This window comes from Lonchura striata, chromosome 8 (genome assembly GCF_046129695.1).
Source record: "Lonchura striata isolate bLonStr1 chromosome 8, bLonStr1.mat, whole genome shotgun sequence".
NCBI classification, from domain to species: Eukaryota; Metazoa; Chordata; class Aves; order Passeriformes; family Estrildidae; genus Lonchura; species Lonchura striata.
The window spans coordinates 8,190,058-8,209,697 of record NC_134610.1 but is presented as its reverse complement, the minus strand read 5'-3'; the positions used below and the strand labels follow the sequence as shown (position 1 = coordinate 8,209,697).

The window sequence follows — 19,640 nt, the reverse complement described above, 5'->3', positions numbered from 1 at the left end:
TGTAACGGTTTTAAGCTGTTATACCAAGCTAGATAATCTGCTCCTTTTTTTGTGTGTTTTCCCTTAAATTTATCATTATGTTAAAAGTATTTTGGGTGCAGAGAGGAACATTCTGTGGTACTGGCTGTAGAAGACAAACTGAGCTATCCCCCACTCAAATCTGTTCTGTTGGGATGTTTTAAGTGTAAATGGATCATCACTGTTGTCCCTAAAAGCAGCCAACTGAGCCCTTTCCCTGCTCACTTTTACAAGCTGCCAAGAGCTCATTTGCTACATTCTGGTCTGAAATGAATTCTTCTTTCTCAGAAAACACTGCTATATGCAAACCAGCAGCCAACACAAAGAATAAGCAGATATAAAGGCAATCTTGCAGGAAAATGAGAAGGGAAGGAAGCAAACTCACCCTGAGCATTTTCTGAAATGAACAGATTTGTGCTGTTGGGTCTGTACAAGGACCTTGCATCTGTTTTTATAAACGGATATATTCGTCCAGCTTACCTTCATATAACCAGTCTGTAATTCCATTGAAAATAATTCCTTCTTTTCCTGAGGATGTCAGGCGCAATGAGCTGCTCTTTACATCAGGCTGATAGTAGATGTTATTTTCAAATATATAAATCTGGATGAGGTAAGAGAGACGGAGAGAAAAACCAACATTTTGGTACATATAAATGAATGTTCAGCAATGAATACATAATTTCCTCAGGCTCAGAACAGTCTACAGAATAAGTCAGCATGAGTTTGCACCAACATTGTCTTCCTATTCCATTTTATTATAAAATTGGACAAACTAAACAAACTTCTAATACTTATGGCAAGCAAATCCTTCTTCTGAAATTGTTTTTCCAGTTGAAATATTCCTATTCATGTTAAAAAATATTATGACATTCTTCAAAATCATACAGGAGACATGTTTTAGAACATCTGAATAAATAAAGGTATTTATTTTCATCTGGTTTTCTAACTGTGAAATGAGACACACTTCTGCAAGGACATACAGCACAGTACATTCATCATAAATACAAGTTACAGCTTTATATTGTCGTTTATATATAACACTGGAGAAGCAGAAACAAACAGCAGCCTGCAGTTCACTTCTGTCAGCTTGCTGATGACTTCTGACTGACACACCAATGTTTTACCTCAATTGTACTATATAAATGCTCTTTATTTTTCAAGTCTGGGCTCCTCATTCTTCTTTTTTCTTTTTCACTGCCACTCATTAGCCTTGTCTGCTCTTTCCCTGCTCACTTTGTGGTGAAGTTCACTCAATTTGTGAGGCTGGGCTCCAGGTTCCATGACAAAGTGCAATAAATCACAGTGGCCATGTGTGCACTGCCACAGCTTAACACCACAATCAAAGCAACAGCAAGATTATGCACCACCTCAGTTCACACTGGGAAAATGCACCTGTGACAGGACTAAAGAAGCCAAATGCCACCAAAGTTTTTGTCACACCATTTCAGCACTGTACACTGATGATGTACAGTGTCTCAGGGAATGTAACAGGAAGTAAATGTGTTTCCACCAAAGATTATTTAAAAAGCCTGGTCATTTATTATTCTCTAATAGTTCTATAATAAATGATTTATGGGAAGATACTAACCAAAGAGCAAAGTTTTATTGTCACTATTACTGCTGTTCCCTTTTCTTCTAAATTACCATCTGAAATAGATTTCCCTATGAGTCCCCAAACTAATGATTTTTAGCAGTAGCCACTTCATGATTTTTGCTGCAGAAAGCTATAAAGATGAGGGTTTTTACACACCATGAGCAATGCAATGATTTTAACCATTACTGGGAACTGGGGCTGACTTGGAAGTAAGTAAGTCCTTTATGGCCAGAAGTCAAAGCTCAACAGTGAGCTCAAAACTAAAGCAAAAATAGCTGAATCAGTTTGAATAATCAAAAATGTACTGAGCTTTATATTGCTACAGAGAATTTCTGGGAAGGTGATGTATCATTCAACATCAACATGAAAAGAAAACAACCATGAGAGAATGCTGGATGGATCAAATGCTGGATGCTTTTGAAATAACATCAACAAGAACTTCCTGTAAATGTGTATTTCCACACTAAAAATGCACCTTTATTTCTAATGTAAAAGAAATTAATACAAGCAAAACCAAGGCATGGTTAACTGTTTATTAAATAACTTAGCCAAGTATTTGTTATTTATGTCAACTAAAATTATTGCTATTAGATTCCATTTCAGGTAAACTAAGTAGTGAACCATTCTATTCTTCCTATGAAGCAACTTCTTACTGAGAGCTGACAATCTCTTCTTATTTAAACAGCAGCTTTCAAGATATTACCAAAAAAGCATACTTGGTCAAACGATTCTATTTTACTTAATCTTCTTTAATTAAAATAAATCAATCTCATTCATTTTTGAAGATCAGGAGTATGATTTTTACCTCTCTCCCCCCTTTTTAGGCTGCTAATGATTTTAATTGTGAGGATACCCACATTGTCTTGTCTCTGCAGTGAAAACTTGCATTTCAAATGATCAGTGACAAAGTAAAGGATTAAGAATTACTTATTTTATGACTGAACCCTGAGAAGGGTTTTAATCCTGTTATTAGTACTTAGCAGGTATTGCTAATTCCATTTGACAGATCCCAGATAAGTAAATATCTCTGAAGGATACTCACTGTTGTGACACTGATTGTGGCTGTATCATCTTTATTCCTCATTCACTTCATAAAACAGCTTTGTCTCCATCCTAAACCAGTTCTCAGTCACCCTCTGAACATCCTCACAGTTTTAGGCCATAATCCAAAGTTTCCCTTCTCTATAATCCAAAGTTTCCCTTCTTTCCTCATCACTCCTGACACATGTTCCTTCAACTTTGAAGGAACCCCCATTTTTTTCTTGCTTGTACATATTGGAACATTTTCAAGTTCTTGAAAAGCTTTAAAGTGACACAGCAGCTCTCTCCCTAGTACACCTTGAGCTCACTGATGACTTAAATTTAACATTAACAAGGAATAATTCATGTTCCTTTGCAGAACATCTATGAAATACAACCATTCACGTTCCTCAACACAACTCAACTGCACAGAAGTGCACAGGATGAGTGGCTGGAGCTCTGGCAAGAAGGGCTCTGCACCCACTGCCTGCAGCATTCCAAAACATCTATTTCTCCTGCCTGTAAATCATCTTAGATTCACCATTATGCTTAGGCACTTAAGCTCTTCTGTAATTTTGAATACCCAAGATCCTTTTCTTTGCTTAACGTATTTTTCTCTCTTGCTCAATTTAAAAATCACCAACACTTTCTGATGAAACCTCCTTAAAATTCTGCCTTATGCTACACTAAAATTTATATCCAATTTTTTTTTTCCAAAAACACAGAGACCAGAAGAAAATATTTATATTTTAAAAGGCAGCTGCTCCTCCTGATTACTTGCAGTACAAGAATACTTGGAAGTTGAATTTATGAGCCACAATTTGGTTTTCAAAATTGAGTGCAAGAGAAAGAAAGTGGGTGGGAGAGAACTCAGACAGCTATTTTTCCTAAAAGAGAGACTGAAACTCTCCAGTAGATAACAAATCATGACCCTGGGATAAGAATAATTGATCAGAACAAACAAAACCAAATAAATCCTTGGAGCACAGTCTTGCAAACACATGTGCCTTACCTGACTTCAGCAAATAGAACACGTGCCCAAAAGCTTCCAGGAAGGGGACTTCACATACTTCATCACTTTGTATATTGTGTTTTGAGCAACATCACATAAACCAAGATTTCCCTTGCTAGTCTCTCTCCACTCAGGTATATGGGAGCAAGTAATAGTAAAAGGCTTTTCTTAGTATACACTGGGGTCTCTTTACTACATCACAAGTACTAAAATGCTGGCTGCAACTACTGAATCTTCCCAAACTGCTAAAAAAGGAGTTGCTAACTGTGTATTCTAAAGAACAAATCAGTAGCTTTGTGCCCCAAAAGCTTTCAATGCTTTCAGGTATAATGATAAGAAAGTAAATTGAAAAAGGTACAAAGTGGAACCAGGATATGCTATTGTATGTGAAAATTATTATTACACGTTTTTTAAACTCTTCTCCCCATTTTCATGAGTATACTTAAAAAATTTAAAGCAAATTTTAGCTGAGACCCGCAGCTAATAATGCTATAAATGGGGATAAATGTCAAAATCTACTGCCTTCATAATTATATGACTTTCTGGTTTCTTAGAGATTTTGCATATAAAGTCTTAAATCAAATGGAGAAAAACCCCACAGAAATTCTTTAATTATTTTATTAAGTATTTTCAAATTAATGAAAAACACCTGCAAGAAGGTTTTGGCTTAGTGATATATAAATTCTAAGTAATGATCACATTTACTTCCACTGACTGTGAAGAATTTGAGGCCCTGCTTGCTCCAATATTCTACCTAAGCACTAATCCTCAGCACTAATCGCATTCTTCCACATCTGGCATCCTCTAAACCATTTTTTTTGTAAACCTTCTTCTAAATTAATTCCTTCCAAAACACTTATTTAATGTTTGCAACATGTTTCACAATTACAGGATTTGCTTTCAGGCTGAGGTCTGGAGCAGAGCACCCAGTCCAAGTCAGCTGCAGATGGCAGACAGCTGTGAAAACAGAGACATCCACTCCCCAGCTGAACAGCAAACCTAGTGCCAGGAGCTGGAGAGGCCCCCCGTGTGTCTTTAATCATTTCAAACACTACAGGCAGAGAAAAGCTGCTAAATTACAGAAAAATACTCCAATTTTTCCCTTTTGGTGCTCCACTGAAGCCTCCTGCATGGCCCATCCAGGCTGAATCCCTGCTGGGGTTGCAGGGCAGCGTTTCAGGGCCAGCACGAGCCTGGTCTGCTCCAGCCGGGCAGCAGCATCAGCTGGCCCAGAGCTGCTGGAGGTCACTCTAAAGCCCAGAGCTGCTGGAGGTCACTCTAAAGCCCAGAGCTGCTGGAGGTCACTCCAAAGCCCAGGGTTTTTAGGTGGAAGAAAAGCAGAGCTGCTCTGTTCAGCCTGGAGGAGAGGGGAGACCTCACTGCAGCAACAGCTTCCTTGTGAGGGAAGAGGAGGGCAGACATTGATCTGTTCTGTGTAGTGACACAACCCAAGGGAACAGCCTGAAGTTGTGTCAGGGGAGGTTTAGAAGAAGGTTTTTCCCCCAGAGGCTGGTTGAAGACCACAGCAGGCTGGAAGGAAAGAAACTGTGGAGTGTGGCTACAGGTATTGTTTGCCAACTCACGGATTCATCAGGATGAACACCTTGTTCAAGGAAAGTGCCAACCAAACTCTAAAGCTACAGAGCAGATGCAGCTGGAAAGGAAACAAAGTCACCTGTATCTATAAATCTTTGGTTAGAACAAAAAATCCCTGCAACAAGCACTTTCTGTACAGGTAAGATTTCTACCTGTGGTGCAAGAAAATCATCAGATTCTTCTACAGAATCTAGGACTAATAGATAAATAACTACTCCAATCTGGAACAACTTCAGCACTTATTACTCCAGAGAACATGACAGCCTTTCTCACCTTTCACACTGAAAATATGAGCTATGACAAGACTAAGAAATTTCAGATTATGCCCAGAGGGAGACCTCCAGGCATTCAGGACATGCTGCTGCTGCAGAACTCCTGCAGCTGCTAAAGCCATGGAGCAGCTCCTGGGGCAGCCCAGCCCTGCTGCATTCCTGTGTCACCTGGCAGTGACACAGCTCACCCCTCCGTGGCCAGCACAGGTGAGTGTGGCAAGCCCATTTCTCTCCCTCTCAGGATTTTTCATAGAGGTGCACAGAGAGAAATGAAAGAGAAAACAATTTCTATTTCTGCTCCTTGTTTTTCCTATGTGGAATGTGTTTGGAGAATTGTTTACCTGGAGTGAGTGCTTGGTTGGATTCTGGTGAGGACTGGTTGAGCCTGATGGCCAATCCAACCCACCTGTGTGTGGAGAGAGGGTCACGAGTTGTAGAGTTAGAGTCAGGGAAAGTAGTATGTAGTTTTCGTATCCTCCTTTTATATAGTATATTAATGTATTTTAGCATAGTTACAATAAAGAAATCATTCAGCCTTCTGAATTGAGTCAGACATGTCATTTCTTCCCATTGGGTTCACCTGCATTTACAATAGGTGAGCTCAGAGCCCAGCACTCCATGGACCAGAGCTGGGCTCCCCCTGTGACTCTGCAGAGGGGTGAGGACAATTCTGCAGAACCCCCCAAGCCCCAGGCAGCCTGCCCAGCCCAGCCCAGGCAGCTGATGGCTGCACCTCAGCACAAGCCCCAGCAGCCCTGCTGCTTCCTCTGCACAGTGCCATCCCTTCTTGTGACACTGCCAGCCAATTAGCTGCACAATTAATTCTTCAAAAGCTTCAAGATGCTTTTCCATCTGGGCTTGCCTCTTTCCATTTGTTCTGTCTCCTGTCTTAACATGCATTAGCCAGGGCCCCCATACAAATCCTGCTGCCCCCAGTCAGATCATGTTGTAATACATTAGCTAAAACTACATTTTCTTCATGCAGAAAAAGCTCAATCTTTATTGCATATGTTATATTTTATAGCATTATTAGAAATCAAATTAGTATTATCACTCTGTTAGGTCTTATTGGTTAACTGACAGAACAAGAGGACACAGTGTCAAGCTATGTCAGGGAAGGCACAGGTTGGATATTAGGAAAAATTTTTTACCAAAAGAATAATAAAGTACTAGAATTGTCTTCCCAGGGAAGTGGTGGAATCACCATCTCTGGATGTGTTTAAAAAAAGACTGGACTTGGCACTTGGTGCTATAGTCTAATTGTGGTGTTAGGGCATAGGTTGGACTTGATGACCTTAGAGGTCTCTTCCAACCTCATTATTCTGTGTGATTCTGTGAAGAATACATTTACACTTAGTTCATTGGTCAGTAGCTGGTATTTTGCATATTTATTGAACTTCTGTATTTTTAGTTAATTTACATACTTTTTCTACTGATTCTTATGGGACAGATCTTATTGTTTATACAGGTGTATTTGTTTTTCACCCAAAGCATAGATTGTGGTATTAATGAATTCTCATTTTCAAGATGTTTCAATATGGGAAGTTGCAAGCTACTGTTAGCTTAGCTGAAATAGCAGGGCCTAATCTATATTTTATAAGACTTTTCTTTTATAAAATTTTTACCTGTCTGCAACAAGATCATTTACTAAGATTTCCACATAAAATATTTTTTTTCACTAACAACCATTAAGACAAATACTATCAGCTTTTCAGGAGCAGAACAAAGACAAACAAAGAATATTTTCTTAGTTGTCCTGCAAATATTGTACTTTGCTCTTCAGAGATTAAACCATGACTTTTCCAGTTTCAGTGGCAGTGCTAAGTTTAATACTGTATGATAACATGTGTGCACACATATATATTGTATATATCCAATGAGTTGATGTCCTTTTGTTCTAGAACATGTGGAAAGTCCAGCACAAAAAATGGTCTTGCATAGAAGAAATAAATAAGTGGCATAATAAACAAAATAATTAATTTTAGAATTATTTAAAAGTAATTTTTATTCTAAAATGTGGTCTCAATTCCTACTGTTGCTTTCACTATAATTATGTAAAAATGCAGGTATCCTTTGTCTTGTAAGTAATATTAGAACTAACTTTGGATAGCAGGAAGAAACTAAAATCAAAGCCCTGCATCCATATCGAGACAATTTGTTTGCCAGTTTTCAACAGCTGCTGTTAAGTAGAAAGTCTGGTTTTCATTCAAGGATTTAAAGTATTTGTTTCTACCTTCTGGTTCACAGATCTGAAAAATTATAGAAATAGCTCCACTTCAGAAATTTACAATTAGTTTTTAGCAATTTAAAAAACACTGCAAATCACCCATAGGATCTATCAATGCAAGGCTTTCAAATGAATACCTGGCTTGGCATTTTCTCTACCACCATTCAGCATCCACCAAAGTAGGAGTAGACAATTTTTTTCTGAGAGCCACTGATTATGTTATTTTTAGTCACAGTGTAATATCTGCGCTTTTCCAGTCCAAACTGAGCAAACATTTTCTTGTCATCTGTGATTTCACTCACTATACTCCTGGGACTCACAGACTTAAACTGAGATTGTCAGACCATTATTATCCCCACTGTTATAAAGATGAGCACCCCTTCCTGCCCTTTTTCCTTGCCAAAATCTTATTTACTTGAAGCAGATTCCTGCTGAAAAACAAGGTGAAGTTAAGATGATGTGGTTTGTGTGCCAACTCAACAACAGTGTTATCACTATTTTTTCTTAATTTTTTTTCGTCTTTCATAGAAAAGATAAAGGCTCATTTGGGGAAGAAAATATCATCCAGAAGGACTGGGAACACAGTGTTAGACAGGAACAGTTGTTTGCTGTACCAAGCTAGAAATTCCATGGCAATCCAAACCTCCTGGCCTGTATCAAAGCTCCTCTGTGGCCAAGAGTCACAGGGCACATGGTGGAGAGAGCCACAGAAATCCTTCAGGGCTCTGTTTGGGAGCAGGTAAGAGGTGGCTTTTCCTGTGCTCTGTGCTGACCTGGGGTGTGTTGTCATTTGGCCCATTTTTATCTACAGCTAGAGACTCCTAACTCTGCTGGCACAGGGGTCACTCAAACTGCCCACGGTCAGGACAACAGGTACACCCCAGCCTCCTGTGACAAGGTTCTGTGTGGGAACTCAAAATATCCCTCAGACATTTTTGGAGGCTCCAGGTCCAGGTCAGAAACATTTGAGACCCTGGCAAGCAGCTGGAAACAGCTGTGACTTTGGATTTGAACCATGGAATGATTTACCAACCTTGCAGGAAGAACAAGAAGTCACAAAAGTTTAGATATTATAGTAGAAGTAGTCAAAAAGTAAAGGGATAAATTTTTGAATGCTGTACAGGGGGTTTTTAAGTCCTGTACAGGGGGGTTTTGGTTCTGTACATGGGGGTCAGAAGTTTTAAGATGGAGAGATTTGGGCCTGCCTGTCCTCCCTCTTTCTTCTTCCTCACCTCCATGTTCTTAGTGATCTTGGCACTCACAGGTTGGTTTAGAGTAGAAAAGCACCATTTAATATAGGTAATAGGCATTGGGGAAAAGCTGTAAACATGTAACACGTAATGTACCATATAAAAGATAGAAAAACACCATTTAATATAGGTAATAGGCATTGGGGAAAAACTGTAACCATGTAACACGTAATGTACCATATAAAAGAGAGCAGCAGCCCTGGGCGGGGGAGAAGAAGCAGTCGGGAGTCAGAGAGGATGTCAGGGTGTGTGTGTGCCTCTGCCTGAGCTGTGAGCAAACCACAGCAGCCAGAGAAGAAAATCTTTTAGATAACTTGCAATAAACAACCATGAGACTGAACAACAAGAGACTGCTGAGCCTTTCTTTGGAAGCACAGGTTGGAGGAGAGATTTTTCCACCACATGGAGCCACGCCTGACCTAGAGGTGGGCTCTGGCAGTTCTGGAGCATTTCCAAATTAGTAGTTGATTTACTGCTCCACACGGGTGAGCTGAGCATACATTGTGTATAAAATCACATTGACAATGAACATTTCTAGGAGGTACTTTGCACTGTGTTGGAAAAGGAGCAGAATCAAGGGTGGTGGCTGCCATTCTTGCCCACAGGAATCAGCTGTGGCAGAAGCTCCCTGGTAATGAAAAGGACACTCATTCATTGAGGCAAGTGAAATGCAGGGTGGCAAACTACCACCCCAAACACTCATCATGCATTTCACTGGTGGGACTCATTATCCTGCCAATGTCTTCCTTACAGCAGCCATCTCTAAAACCAGAGAGAATTATTATATTTCAGATAATATAAAGCACAGGAAAGTGGCTTATAAAGCTTTCACAGCTGTGAATTTTAGAAGGTTAGAATATTCTTTAGTGACTTAGTGAGTTACAATTAGATTTCTTCCAAAAGCCTTTTATTTTTTTCTCACATTTTACAAATTTTCTATACAGACCACATATGTTACAGGATGACAAATTCAAGGGAAGTTTTACGAGACTGTACTGCAAAGCAGTTTTATTTTGTATTCCTTTCACCTACAATATTTTTGTAGTCTATTTAGGTTGTGAGCTCTCACAGACAGGATTGCAGGCTACAATGTCTGATCTAGTTTGCATTACAGCTGCTTTGCAAGTGTCCAAGAGTGCATAATGGCTCTAATCTCTTCTCTGCAGACAATTTTTTTTTTTTTTTTCCTTTGCAGGTCAGTCTGTACTGGTACAAAATTTTCAGAGCCATTCAGCTCTGACTTGCTCCAGCTCTTGGACCACAGAGCACTAAATTATGCAGGTACTGGGCACCGCAGGGCACCATGAGCTACCTGAGCAATGCCTGGCAGTGGACAAAAATCTACCTTTACACAATCCATGCTCCAAAAATCATTAGACACATTGCAAGTTAGGTGGAAACCAAATAATAGATAATAATATAATTATTATAATTGTAAGCAATAAGAACTATATTCACTCTTAAAGATACTAATTTTCTAAAGGTTGTGATTGACCTGCATAACAATTCTTTCAGAGGAAGCTTTCAAATGTTTAGATTATGTTGTAATTAAGGGAGAGGGGAAATAGCTGTTGATCAGTAGGAGACATGGAGACCTCAAAGCACAAACACCCCAAAGTCATACACTACCTTTTTCTGGTGTCAGTTACAATATGTTAATTTTATTTTTGCAGTAATCAAGCTGCCAGACATAGCAGGAAGAACAGAACACTGAAGCCCCACTTTGCTTCTGTCTAGATTAATGCCACTGCATCACAGTAATGTGTTAACACAATGGTTTCTGAACAACCACAAACAATCTACAAGGCTATTATATTTAATTGCTATTTAGATAGTTTATAAATCTACTGTAAACAATAGCAAGGATGCACTCATAATGCAGCTATAAGATTAGTTACTAATGTCATGACATAAACCAGGCCATGAACTCAGACTATGAGCAACTCCGTGGTAACTCTGATGTTTATGTCCTTGATTTCCAATAAATGCAGGGAAGCGTTGCCCTCTTTTGTTTCAACACACATTAATTATGTTGCCTTTCCAATGATATTGGATCATGATGCTCACTTAAATTCACACCCTGCCTCATCCCATGACAGCTTACCCAGGAGAGCAAACACAGTGTAATGTGTTATATAAATAAAATCATATATAATATCTGAACTACGACCTACGCAGAAAGCTGCTTCATAAATCTGCTGCACAGATCACAGCAAGACTGCCTTGCCCCGAAGCTGATGGTCTGGATCTGCTGCTTCCTCCCATGGAGCTGCCCAGAGAGCTCTGCTGGCTGCAGCCCTGTGCAAAATGTGACTGAGCATTGGGCTGCTCAGCCCTTTGATGTTTGGCCAAGTGATGGGAGGAACAGACTTATCCAAAACCAGTTCACGCTCAGGAATTCACACTCCTCCTTCCTCACACTTACTGATTGCTTCTGACTAGTGAGCCAGCATGGAGCTTCTAACAAAATCATAATCTGTCCTTACCATAAAATATTTTTAAATGATCTCTGGTTATTTCAGGCTCATCTTACACTGATATCAATCATTCAATTATGCCCAGATTGATCAATCTGTAACAAGCTAAACTTAAAAATTTTCAACCTAGTTACTCCAGAAGGAAAAAAACAGCAATATTGGGAGACAGAAAAATATCTAAAGAAATTGTAAGGGCTTGGTATCAGAGGAGGAATCTTCTGTTTTCTTTGACAAAATGTAAGAAAGTAGCATTACAACTGCAAGAACAAAAGTAAAAAGATACAGAATTGAAAATTCTGAGCTGTAAAGTCATACTTACATTTGCTGCTATTTTTAGAGTGGTGGGCAACCCCTGAGAACTTTGTATGAAATACAATAGACCAGGCTGCCTCTGAGCGTCTCCTACATGAGAAAGCCAAGCAGAGTTGAACACAAAGGTTTGTGCTTTCAGCTCTATTGCTGACCCAGCCCATCCTGCTGTACAGGACATGTGCCTTCATCTCCCCACTGCACACAGGGTTCAAGTTGTCTGTTGTCTTTATAATGGACCAAAATTTTACTGAATGACATCCATCTGTACACACTCCACATAGCACATCCAATGCAAGAAACACAGTTTATCTTAAAATAGCTCATTAGGAATGAGACAAGGAGGAATTAGGAAATTTTGAGTAGCTCTTAGAACAGCACATCTGTCTGGGATAGTTCAGCATATGGGAAACAACATTTGAAAATAACTTTTTGCTTTCCTTCTACACAAACTTTTCCCTTCTATTTCTGTAAATGTGCTGTCACCTGCCATAAACAGAGAAGGAAATCAATGTATTGTTTTCTCTTAGATATCAACACTACACCTGACTTTTTAATCCACATTCTCCAGGCCTTGGAGCTCCCAGTGGAGATACATTCCCCACGACTACACAGCCACAAGCAGTTCTTTGCACTTCACTGCCTGGTCCAGGCTGAGTCAACATGAAAGCCTAAGTCACTTTAACACCGTGCAGCCAAAGTTTAACCAACTCTGATTTTCAGCACAAACACAGTGGGGAAGTCATAACCCCACTGTAGGGAAAAAGAAATATGCAAGGACATTTATGGGCTGGTGATGATGGAATTTTAATGCCTCATTTTCAAGAGGGTCTTGGCTAAACTAGAGAGAAATAGCCAGGAGAACTGATCATACCCAAAGTTGTTCAACCTAGCAGAAGAGGACAGTCACTGTCACTTCCACTGATGGACACCTGTCCATATTTCTGATAGATGTTATGTGCTGAATGAGAAAATAGATTTTAACATTGAGGAAACAGAACTTATAAATGGAAGAGGTGGAGGAACCCTGACACAGAGCAAGAGCTCAGTGGAGTTTGTGTCAAGTTGGCTTTGCCACTTCAACCTGTTCCTAGCAGAATTCTGTAGCCACTGGTACCATCACAGAAATTCCAGAGTCTCTTACAAGTTTTCTGCCAAACACTTCAAAAAAGGCAAATAAAAGTCATGTTTACAATTGATTAGAACAACCTCTGCCATAGAACCTGAACTAGAAAGGTGTTAGAAATCTTCAAAGTCTTCCATTTTGACATTTTGGTATCTTCCTCTTTGGAATCTTCCTTTTCCAAGGTTTTAAGGAGCATAGAATATAGCTGCTTTCTTGGTTTTTTTCTTTTTTCTTTACCTTTTTTTTTTTATTTGCCAGATAAAACTGTCATTTACATTGCCAAAAGATGGATATGACAAATTTTCCATTCCATCCTGTGGTGTACCTTTTTTTTAACTGCTAAATATGAAGTGACTACATGATTATATGGTCCAGGGACACAGGTAAGCATGCAGTGATTTGGCAGGATTTTGGAGTTATATAGAAATACAGTCCATAATAAAACCCAATCTTTTCCAACTCCAGTTTAGCTGAGAATTCCATCAAATTTCAACCTCTGCTTCACAGTTTTTACGGGTGGCTATTTCCAAAGAATTCCAGACTTCTGAAACATAATTTTCATGTTTCTGCATTACAGAAAGCCACACATTTTCCACACAAGAAGCACAGCAGCCCTATTTTATGAGCCATTGGACTTGCAGTTAATATTAGCTAACAGACGGAAGTGTGAATGTTCAGATATGCTTTGTTACACACGGACATATTGAACAACATGATGAGAGGTGAATATTGCTGCTTTCATTGCTCCCTGCAGGCTGCTGCATGGAAAAGTTCCTTAGGACTGCTCCTATCAAACAAGTGTGTCCATATTTGTTTCTGTGTCTTTGTCGGACTGTATGTAAGGAAATATACATACATATACATATATATACATATATATATATATATATATATACACATAGACATCCACATAAGTAACCTTGTGAAAAAAATAATTTGCGATTATATATATTTGCGATATATCAAATTTCCAATATATTTGCTTCTGGATAAAAAAATGCATTACTTGGGTGCTGGACTTCCATGCTGACTCAAATATTAGCTGCATGCTAGATCAGTGATAACAGAATAAGAACCAGCAAGAGGAAACAACTTTTATCTCTTCTCTTGATTTATTCACTATAAAGCTGCTGGGCCTTTTACTGTTTCACATGAAAAACAGAGGCAGAGGAATAATGCCCCTATAAAACATACAATTTTCTCATTATTTCTTCTTTCAGATACAGCCAAGTGGCTATTCCCACAAAGGGCCAGCAATAGCTAACCCTTAATACTCATAATTTTAAACTGCCTTTGATACCAGAACATGTTAGTTGTATTTCACCAAGCAAACTGATGAAGAAACTTCTTTGCTCAACTTAGCCTTGCCCCATTTATAATGTTGTAGTGGTCTCTAGAGCTCACAAAACTTTTATTGAATATATCCAGCCTTCGTAAGTAAAACTGTATTTTATCCTGTTTTGCCAAACTGCTTTTGTTTTCTGGCTGCATTCTCCATTTCCCTTTTCTGATTTGAGAAACTTTCAGATGAAGTATCACTTTTGGAACTAGAGAACATGCACTAAATGCTCCTCCAATCCATATTTAAGTGGAGTAAGCACCCAGAAATTCATAATGGAAATTCACAGCTCCATAGAATACTTTCAGAGCAACTCATACTATTTTTTTTTTCTTTTAAGAACAGTTAAAAAAAATTAAAGGGCAAAACCCATTTAGATTTTACAGTGGTAGTTTGACAAATCCAAGAGAAAAATCCAATGTGTAGCAGCAGCTTAGTAGGAAGAAAGTTTAAGTCTTTTAGATAACTCAAATTCTTCTGTGGACTCAGCTGGGTGGGCAGTGCTCAACCACAGTTCCCTCCCTTTAGAGAAACATCCTCAGCAGGACAAAGGACCTCCAAATGTGCTTTGAACTACAGAAGTTTGGTAATTGAACCCCTCATGCATTTTAAATGAGGTATCATACCTGAGGTTAATGTCACATTGAAGAGTTCTTGTTTATTTCTAGTTTTCCTCTCAGTTTCAGTGCCATTTGCCTCATTAGCATAGTCATTAAAAGGAAAGATGAAATAAAGCCTTGACATTTCCATATGCAATTTTAAGTTACTAATCTAAAATACAGTAAGTCAAAAGAGCAGAATACTTTGCAGATAAAACCAGCAAAAGAAATATATTTATTTAGGACTTACTTCATTAGCATTAATTAAGCTTTTACTTCATTTGCATATGCAAGTGTTCTTGCCAGGAGGGGGTGCCAAGTACCCACAGCACTAATTATGCAAAACAGAAAACACATGGCAAATATTTTACAGAAAGATAAATTACCATGTTTTATAGCAGTTGTACATTACCTTGATAGACCAAACAGTAAATGGAGCTTTCAGCAAGTAATGGCTGTTAAAGCAAGTATTGAGCAAGGTAACTGCCCGAGAACAATCCTACTAATTCCTCATTTACTAAAATCAGTCCAGTGCTTATCTGAGTACCCAGAAAGTAACACAACATCAAAGAACTTTGCTGCTGCACTGTCTTTGAAAGCCATTGGGAAAAAAAGACTAAACTTTTGACAAAAGGCAATTGCAAGGTAATGTCATGTTAATTCAGTCTGACAGATATTTGCATTTTTGTGGGGCCATAAGTATTGATGGTGATGTGAAGGGAAACTGAAGCCCCAAATATGACAAAAGGATACGGATAAGATGATGATCACAGAGCAAAAGAGCAGAGAGTTCTTGAAATGGTACATTCATTAACAGTAATTAAAGCAGATTTTGCTCTGCTTTATTTCTGCTTTTTAGGCTGTTTCAATATAAGGTGAGGTCCTCTTTCACTGGATATTTTTCATTCTTATGTAAAAGCTTCAGCTTCTAAGCTCTATTAGTGAGTAACCTTTGTGGTTTTTTTTTTTTTTGGAAGATGAGGCAACTGATAGATTTCTAGTATTTAAAGTACTTCCCAAAAATTGATGAGAACATCCAGAATCCACAATTCAGCTACAGTCACCAAATTTTTCTTAGTGTATACAGCCTAATAAGCAATTGGACTTAATGATGACCTAAATTAAACCAGAGCATTGTAAAAGCTCATCTTCAGTCCTACCATTTGATTGTGTTATATTTTGTTGGTAGCATAAATTTTTGACAAAGCTCCTAAAAAATAATTTTCTTTAACATTCTGGATAGTTTTACTATTTTCTTAGTTTCTGTTTGGTTAAAATATGTATTAATTTATGCATAGACATTCATCTGTAAGTCAATAGATCATTATTTATCTGGATATATTGATCCATCCAAAACCGTAACTCAAACTTCCCTCAGAAATCACTTAATATATCAAAACGAGCTTACTGCAATAAATAGCACAAAGCATCTATTAAAAATACAAAGGCAAAGTGACTTGCATGGATGTATGTTCATAGAATAAAGTGAAATAAGGTACTTTATACAACATAAACAACATGTACCACCACCAAGGCAGGAAAAAAACCCTATGTATAACTTTTAAGAAAAATCAATGTCAAACTGAACAACTTCTAACCATGCTTCACTGGGAGCTAGTTGAAGTAGCCCACCCATAACTGATCAGAAGAACTATTTGTATCACAAAGAGCACTGCAGAAGAACACAAGAGTGTCAACAGACACTTAAATACAGCACTGCAAACACTGGAGGCATCTCCAGCCTGAACTTTGATATCCAGGCTCCGACTGCAATACATCTCCTCAGACAGACCCAGAGCTGTCTCCCCTGTCAGACACAAGCCAGGTCCAGCACAAACACATGAAAACCTTTGCTACAAACTACTGGAGAAGATAAGGTTTGAGAAGGGAGAACACCGGATAAAAACCTGGGAATTTCAACAACAGCGGCCCTTTAAAAACCCCAATGGGATATCTCTTTTTCAGACACAAGCAGTGAGGTCTTTAATCAATAAATTGGAGGCAGAAAAATGTTGATGCAACAAATTAGATCTCTAGTTAGTTTTGTCTTTCCTGGAATTACTTGATGCTGCAGATGGATTCTATGGAGACGAGATAAAGAGATAATCAGCTAATGACTTGCACAACTTCAATCAAACATGAGTAATGTTTGGCAAATAGATGAACAGCTCCCTAACATACTATGACACAGAAATTGTATTTTAGATCTGGCACAGTTCTAACACAGTTAAAAGGCAGCATTTTATAGAGTGTGACCTTGAAAAACGTTCCCATTTTAAGAGCTATGTGACCTTAGGATACATTAATTCATTAGATAAAAGTTTCTTCTCCCCAGTGGCAAACATTTTCAATTTCACCACCAAAATGTCATGACTCAACCAGCAGATGTTTCTCTGAGCTTTCCTCTTAATCACTACAAAACCCTCTTCTCTAGGTAAATAGCAAGGAACTGAAATAATCTGCAACCACTGTGGTAGCTGGAAAACAGTGGGGCTCAGTCACCTGGCATCTGACAGAAAACCAACTCTGTTCTTCACCAGCCACATGGGGCATCCTCTGGGGCCCATTAGACAGCCCCAGAAATTATCCCTAAGAGTAAACCTAGACTGATGCATGCTTTCCACAAGAATGTAAAATACTGCATATACTTGATTTCACTGCACCATATTCCATCTCTGCAATAAGCAGTCCATGGCTTCATATGTATTTTCCTTCCTGTTTTTTTTTTTTTTTTCCTTCAAATCCTTACATTATCTGTTTGAATATCTTGCCAATTCCTCTTCATTTGAATACTTAAAGATAATCATGTAGGCTGCACTGTTAGTAAGATCTGCAGAAATGTGGACTGGAAACATCTTAATCACCTTAAACATCTATAGCCTATCAAAAATAGTTGATCCAAATCCATGTGTTATCCCCCTATAATTTGGATTCAATCCAGGACTTTCCAAGTAGTTATAGTGTAAAGTTGGGATCTTTGGCTCAGTCAGACATACCTGTGCCTTGTGTTTCACATTTTGTGCATTTTTTGCTGAACAGTCCTGGCTATAGTATTGCTATTCATTTCTGCACCACAGATGGAACAATGCTTTCATCACATCTCTGTGATGAAACACACCACACATCATGGGTCCTTGTACATCACATTTTTGTATATCCAATTAATCTCTTCTCCAACTGTTCTCCACTTGTTCTTCAGTTGTAAAGAATGGCTCTTGGAGATTATTACCCAGGTTAATACACTATGATTATTTTATTTAGAGCAAGTATTTCATTGCTTGTTTTACTCATGAATTATCACTATTTCCACTGAAAAGACAAGTTAAGCTTTGTTCAGGAAGGTAAACCACTCATGGGTCTACGAGACTGCAGCTTTACTCCATTGATAGCTACTGATGGATTTTCATCATTGGATCTCTCTCTTTACACATCTCTCTGTGCCCTGTTTCACTGCTGTTTGCCTGCTGTACTACTTTATTCAAACCCCACTAATCCAGTGTTCCAATGATAAATTTTAAGCCAGAACCATCGTGGCAATATGTCCTCAGCCACACATCTTTCCTCTGCCTGACCTGTTCTGCTGGACTGAACTCTCTGTCCTGCTTCTGCTCGAGGCAGATGTTCCTTTGGACAGCAGCAACAACCATTACTCACAATAGTCTTTATTCATTCATGCTCCTTCTACATATTTGGCTTGCTGCTGAAGTGGGAGGGCAATGCAGCAAGGCACTGCTGTCACTTTGGAAAGCTCCTTCTGCCACTGAACAGCTTCAAGAGGACATCCTTCTAATTGGCATTCCTGAAGTCACCTTCAGCGGGCTGCTCCTGCAGGTGTACATCTCTATGGCAACACTCAGTGCCATTCAGAGTGCATGGAAGATTTTGTGTTCAAAGTTATTATTTCCTAATTCTGCAGACCATATGGCACCATAAAACCCACAGTAGAGCAGATATTTTTAAAGCATGACATTAACTTTACTAGGGACATTAACAAAGATGAGTAATGTTATCCTCGCTCAAGTATGAATTATGACAATGTTTTCAAATTTGGATGATTAAGGTTGTACCTAAAATGATCACCTAGTTTTTTGCAGTTCTGTGATGTAATAGGAGTCCACCTCTGAAAGGATCCATACGTATTTTTAGAATGACATTTAAGGCAAAACACTTAAAGATAGCATTATTTTGATTTCTTTTTCTGAGGTTTACGATTGGTAAATCTGACCCTCTTCTATGAGATATCTCAGGAAAATAAGAAGATATTTTCCCAGTAATCACTGCACTTAATTTTTGTTCTACTTTAGTTTACTGATCCTCTGATCAGTACAGACCAATGTCCAGATCCTCTGTCTGGCACAGAGGAATCTTACAAACTGCAATTTAATTAAAACATTTATTAAATCTTTTTAATTTTGCAAATGCTTCTCCTTTCCACTGGCAACTACATGGTTTGCCACATTACAAAATGCTGCCACATTACAAAATGCTGCCTGGTAAATAATCAGTATTTATTACCACTAATCCTGTTGCCATGCTCTCATTATTAACGAATTAATGTAGTTAATTATTAAAACATAACAAGCATGTTCCAATTACTTTTTCTCACCTGCCTCCATTTCCTTAACGCAAAATATTTCAACAAGAAACATTTTTTACTTTCCAATCTTCTTGATGAATGATATAAAGCAACAGGGTATATTCTCTAGACATTCAGTTTACAGCCTCTCTGCATGAACAAGCTGGATATGCAAGGAGGCCCTGGGATCATGCCTGAGGGCATTAATGAGCTTATTAGAACACT

At 38.5% G+C, this 19,640-nt stretch overlaps 1 protein-coding gene across 2 annotated transcripts in view; it reads right to left on the bottom strand.

The window, feature by feature from the left end:
• DPP10 (dipeptidyl peptidase like 10) overlaps positions 1-19,640 on the bottom strand; it is a 438,452-nt gene that overhangs the window by 42,024 nt on the left and 376,788 nt on the right. For both annotated transcript variants that reach the window (XM_021548741.3, XM_021548740.3), the window contains exon 8: positions 499-619. In XM_021548741.3, coding sequence (XP_021404416.1) covers positions 499-619 — 121 coding nt within the window. The remainder of the gene's footprint in view (positions 1-498; positions 620-19,640) is intronic.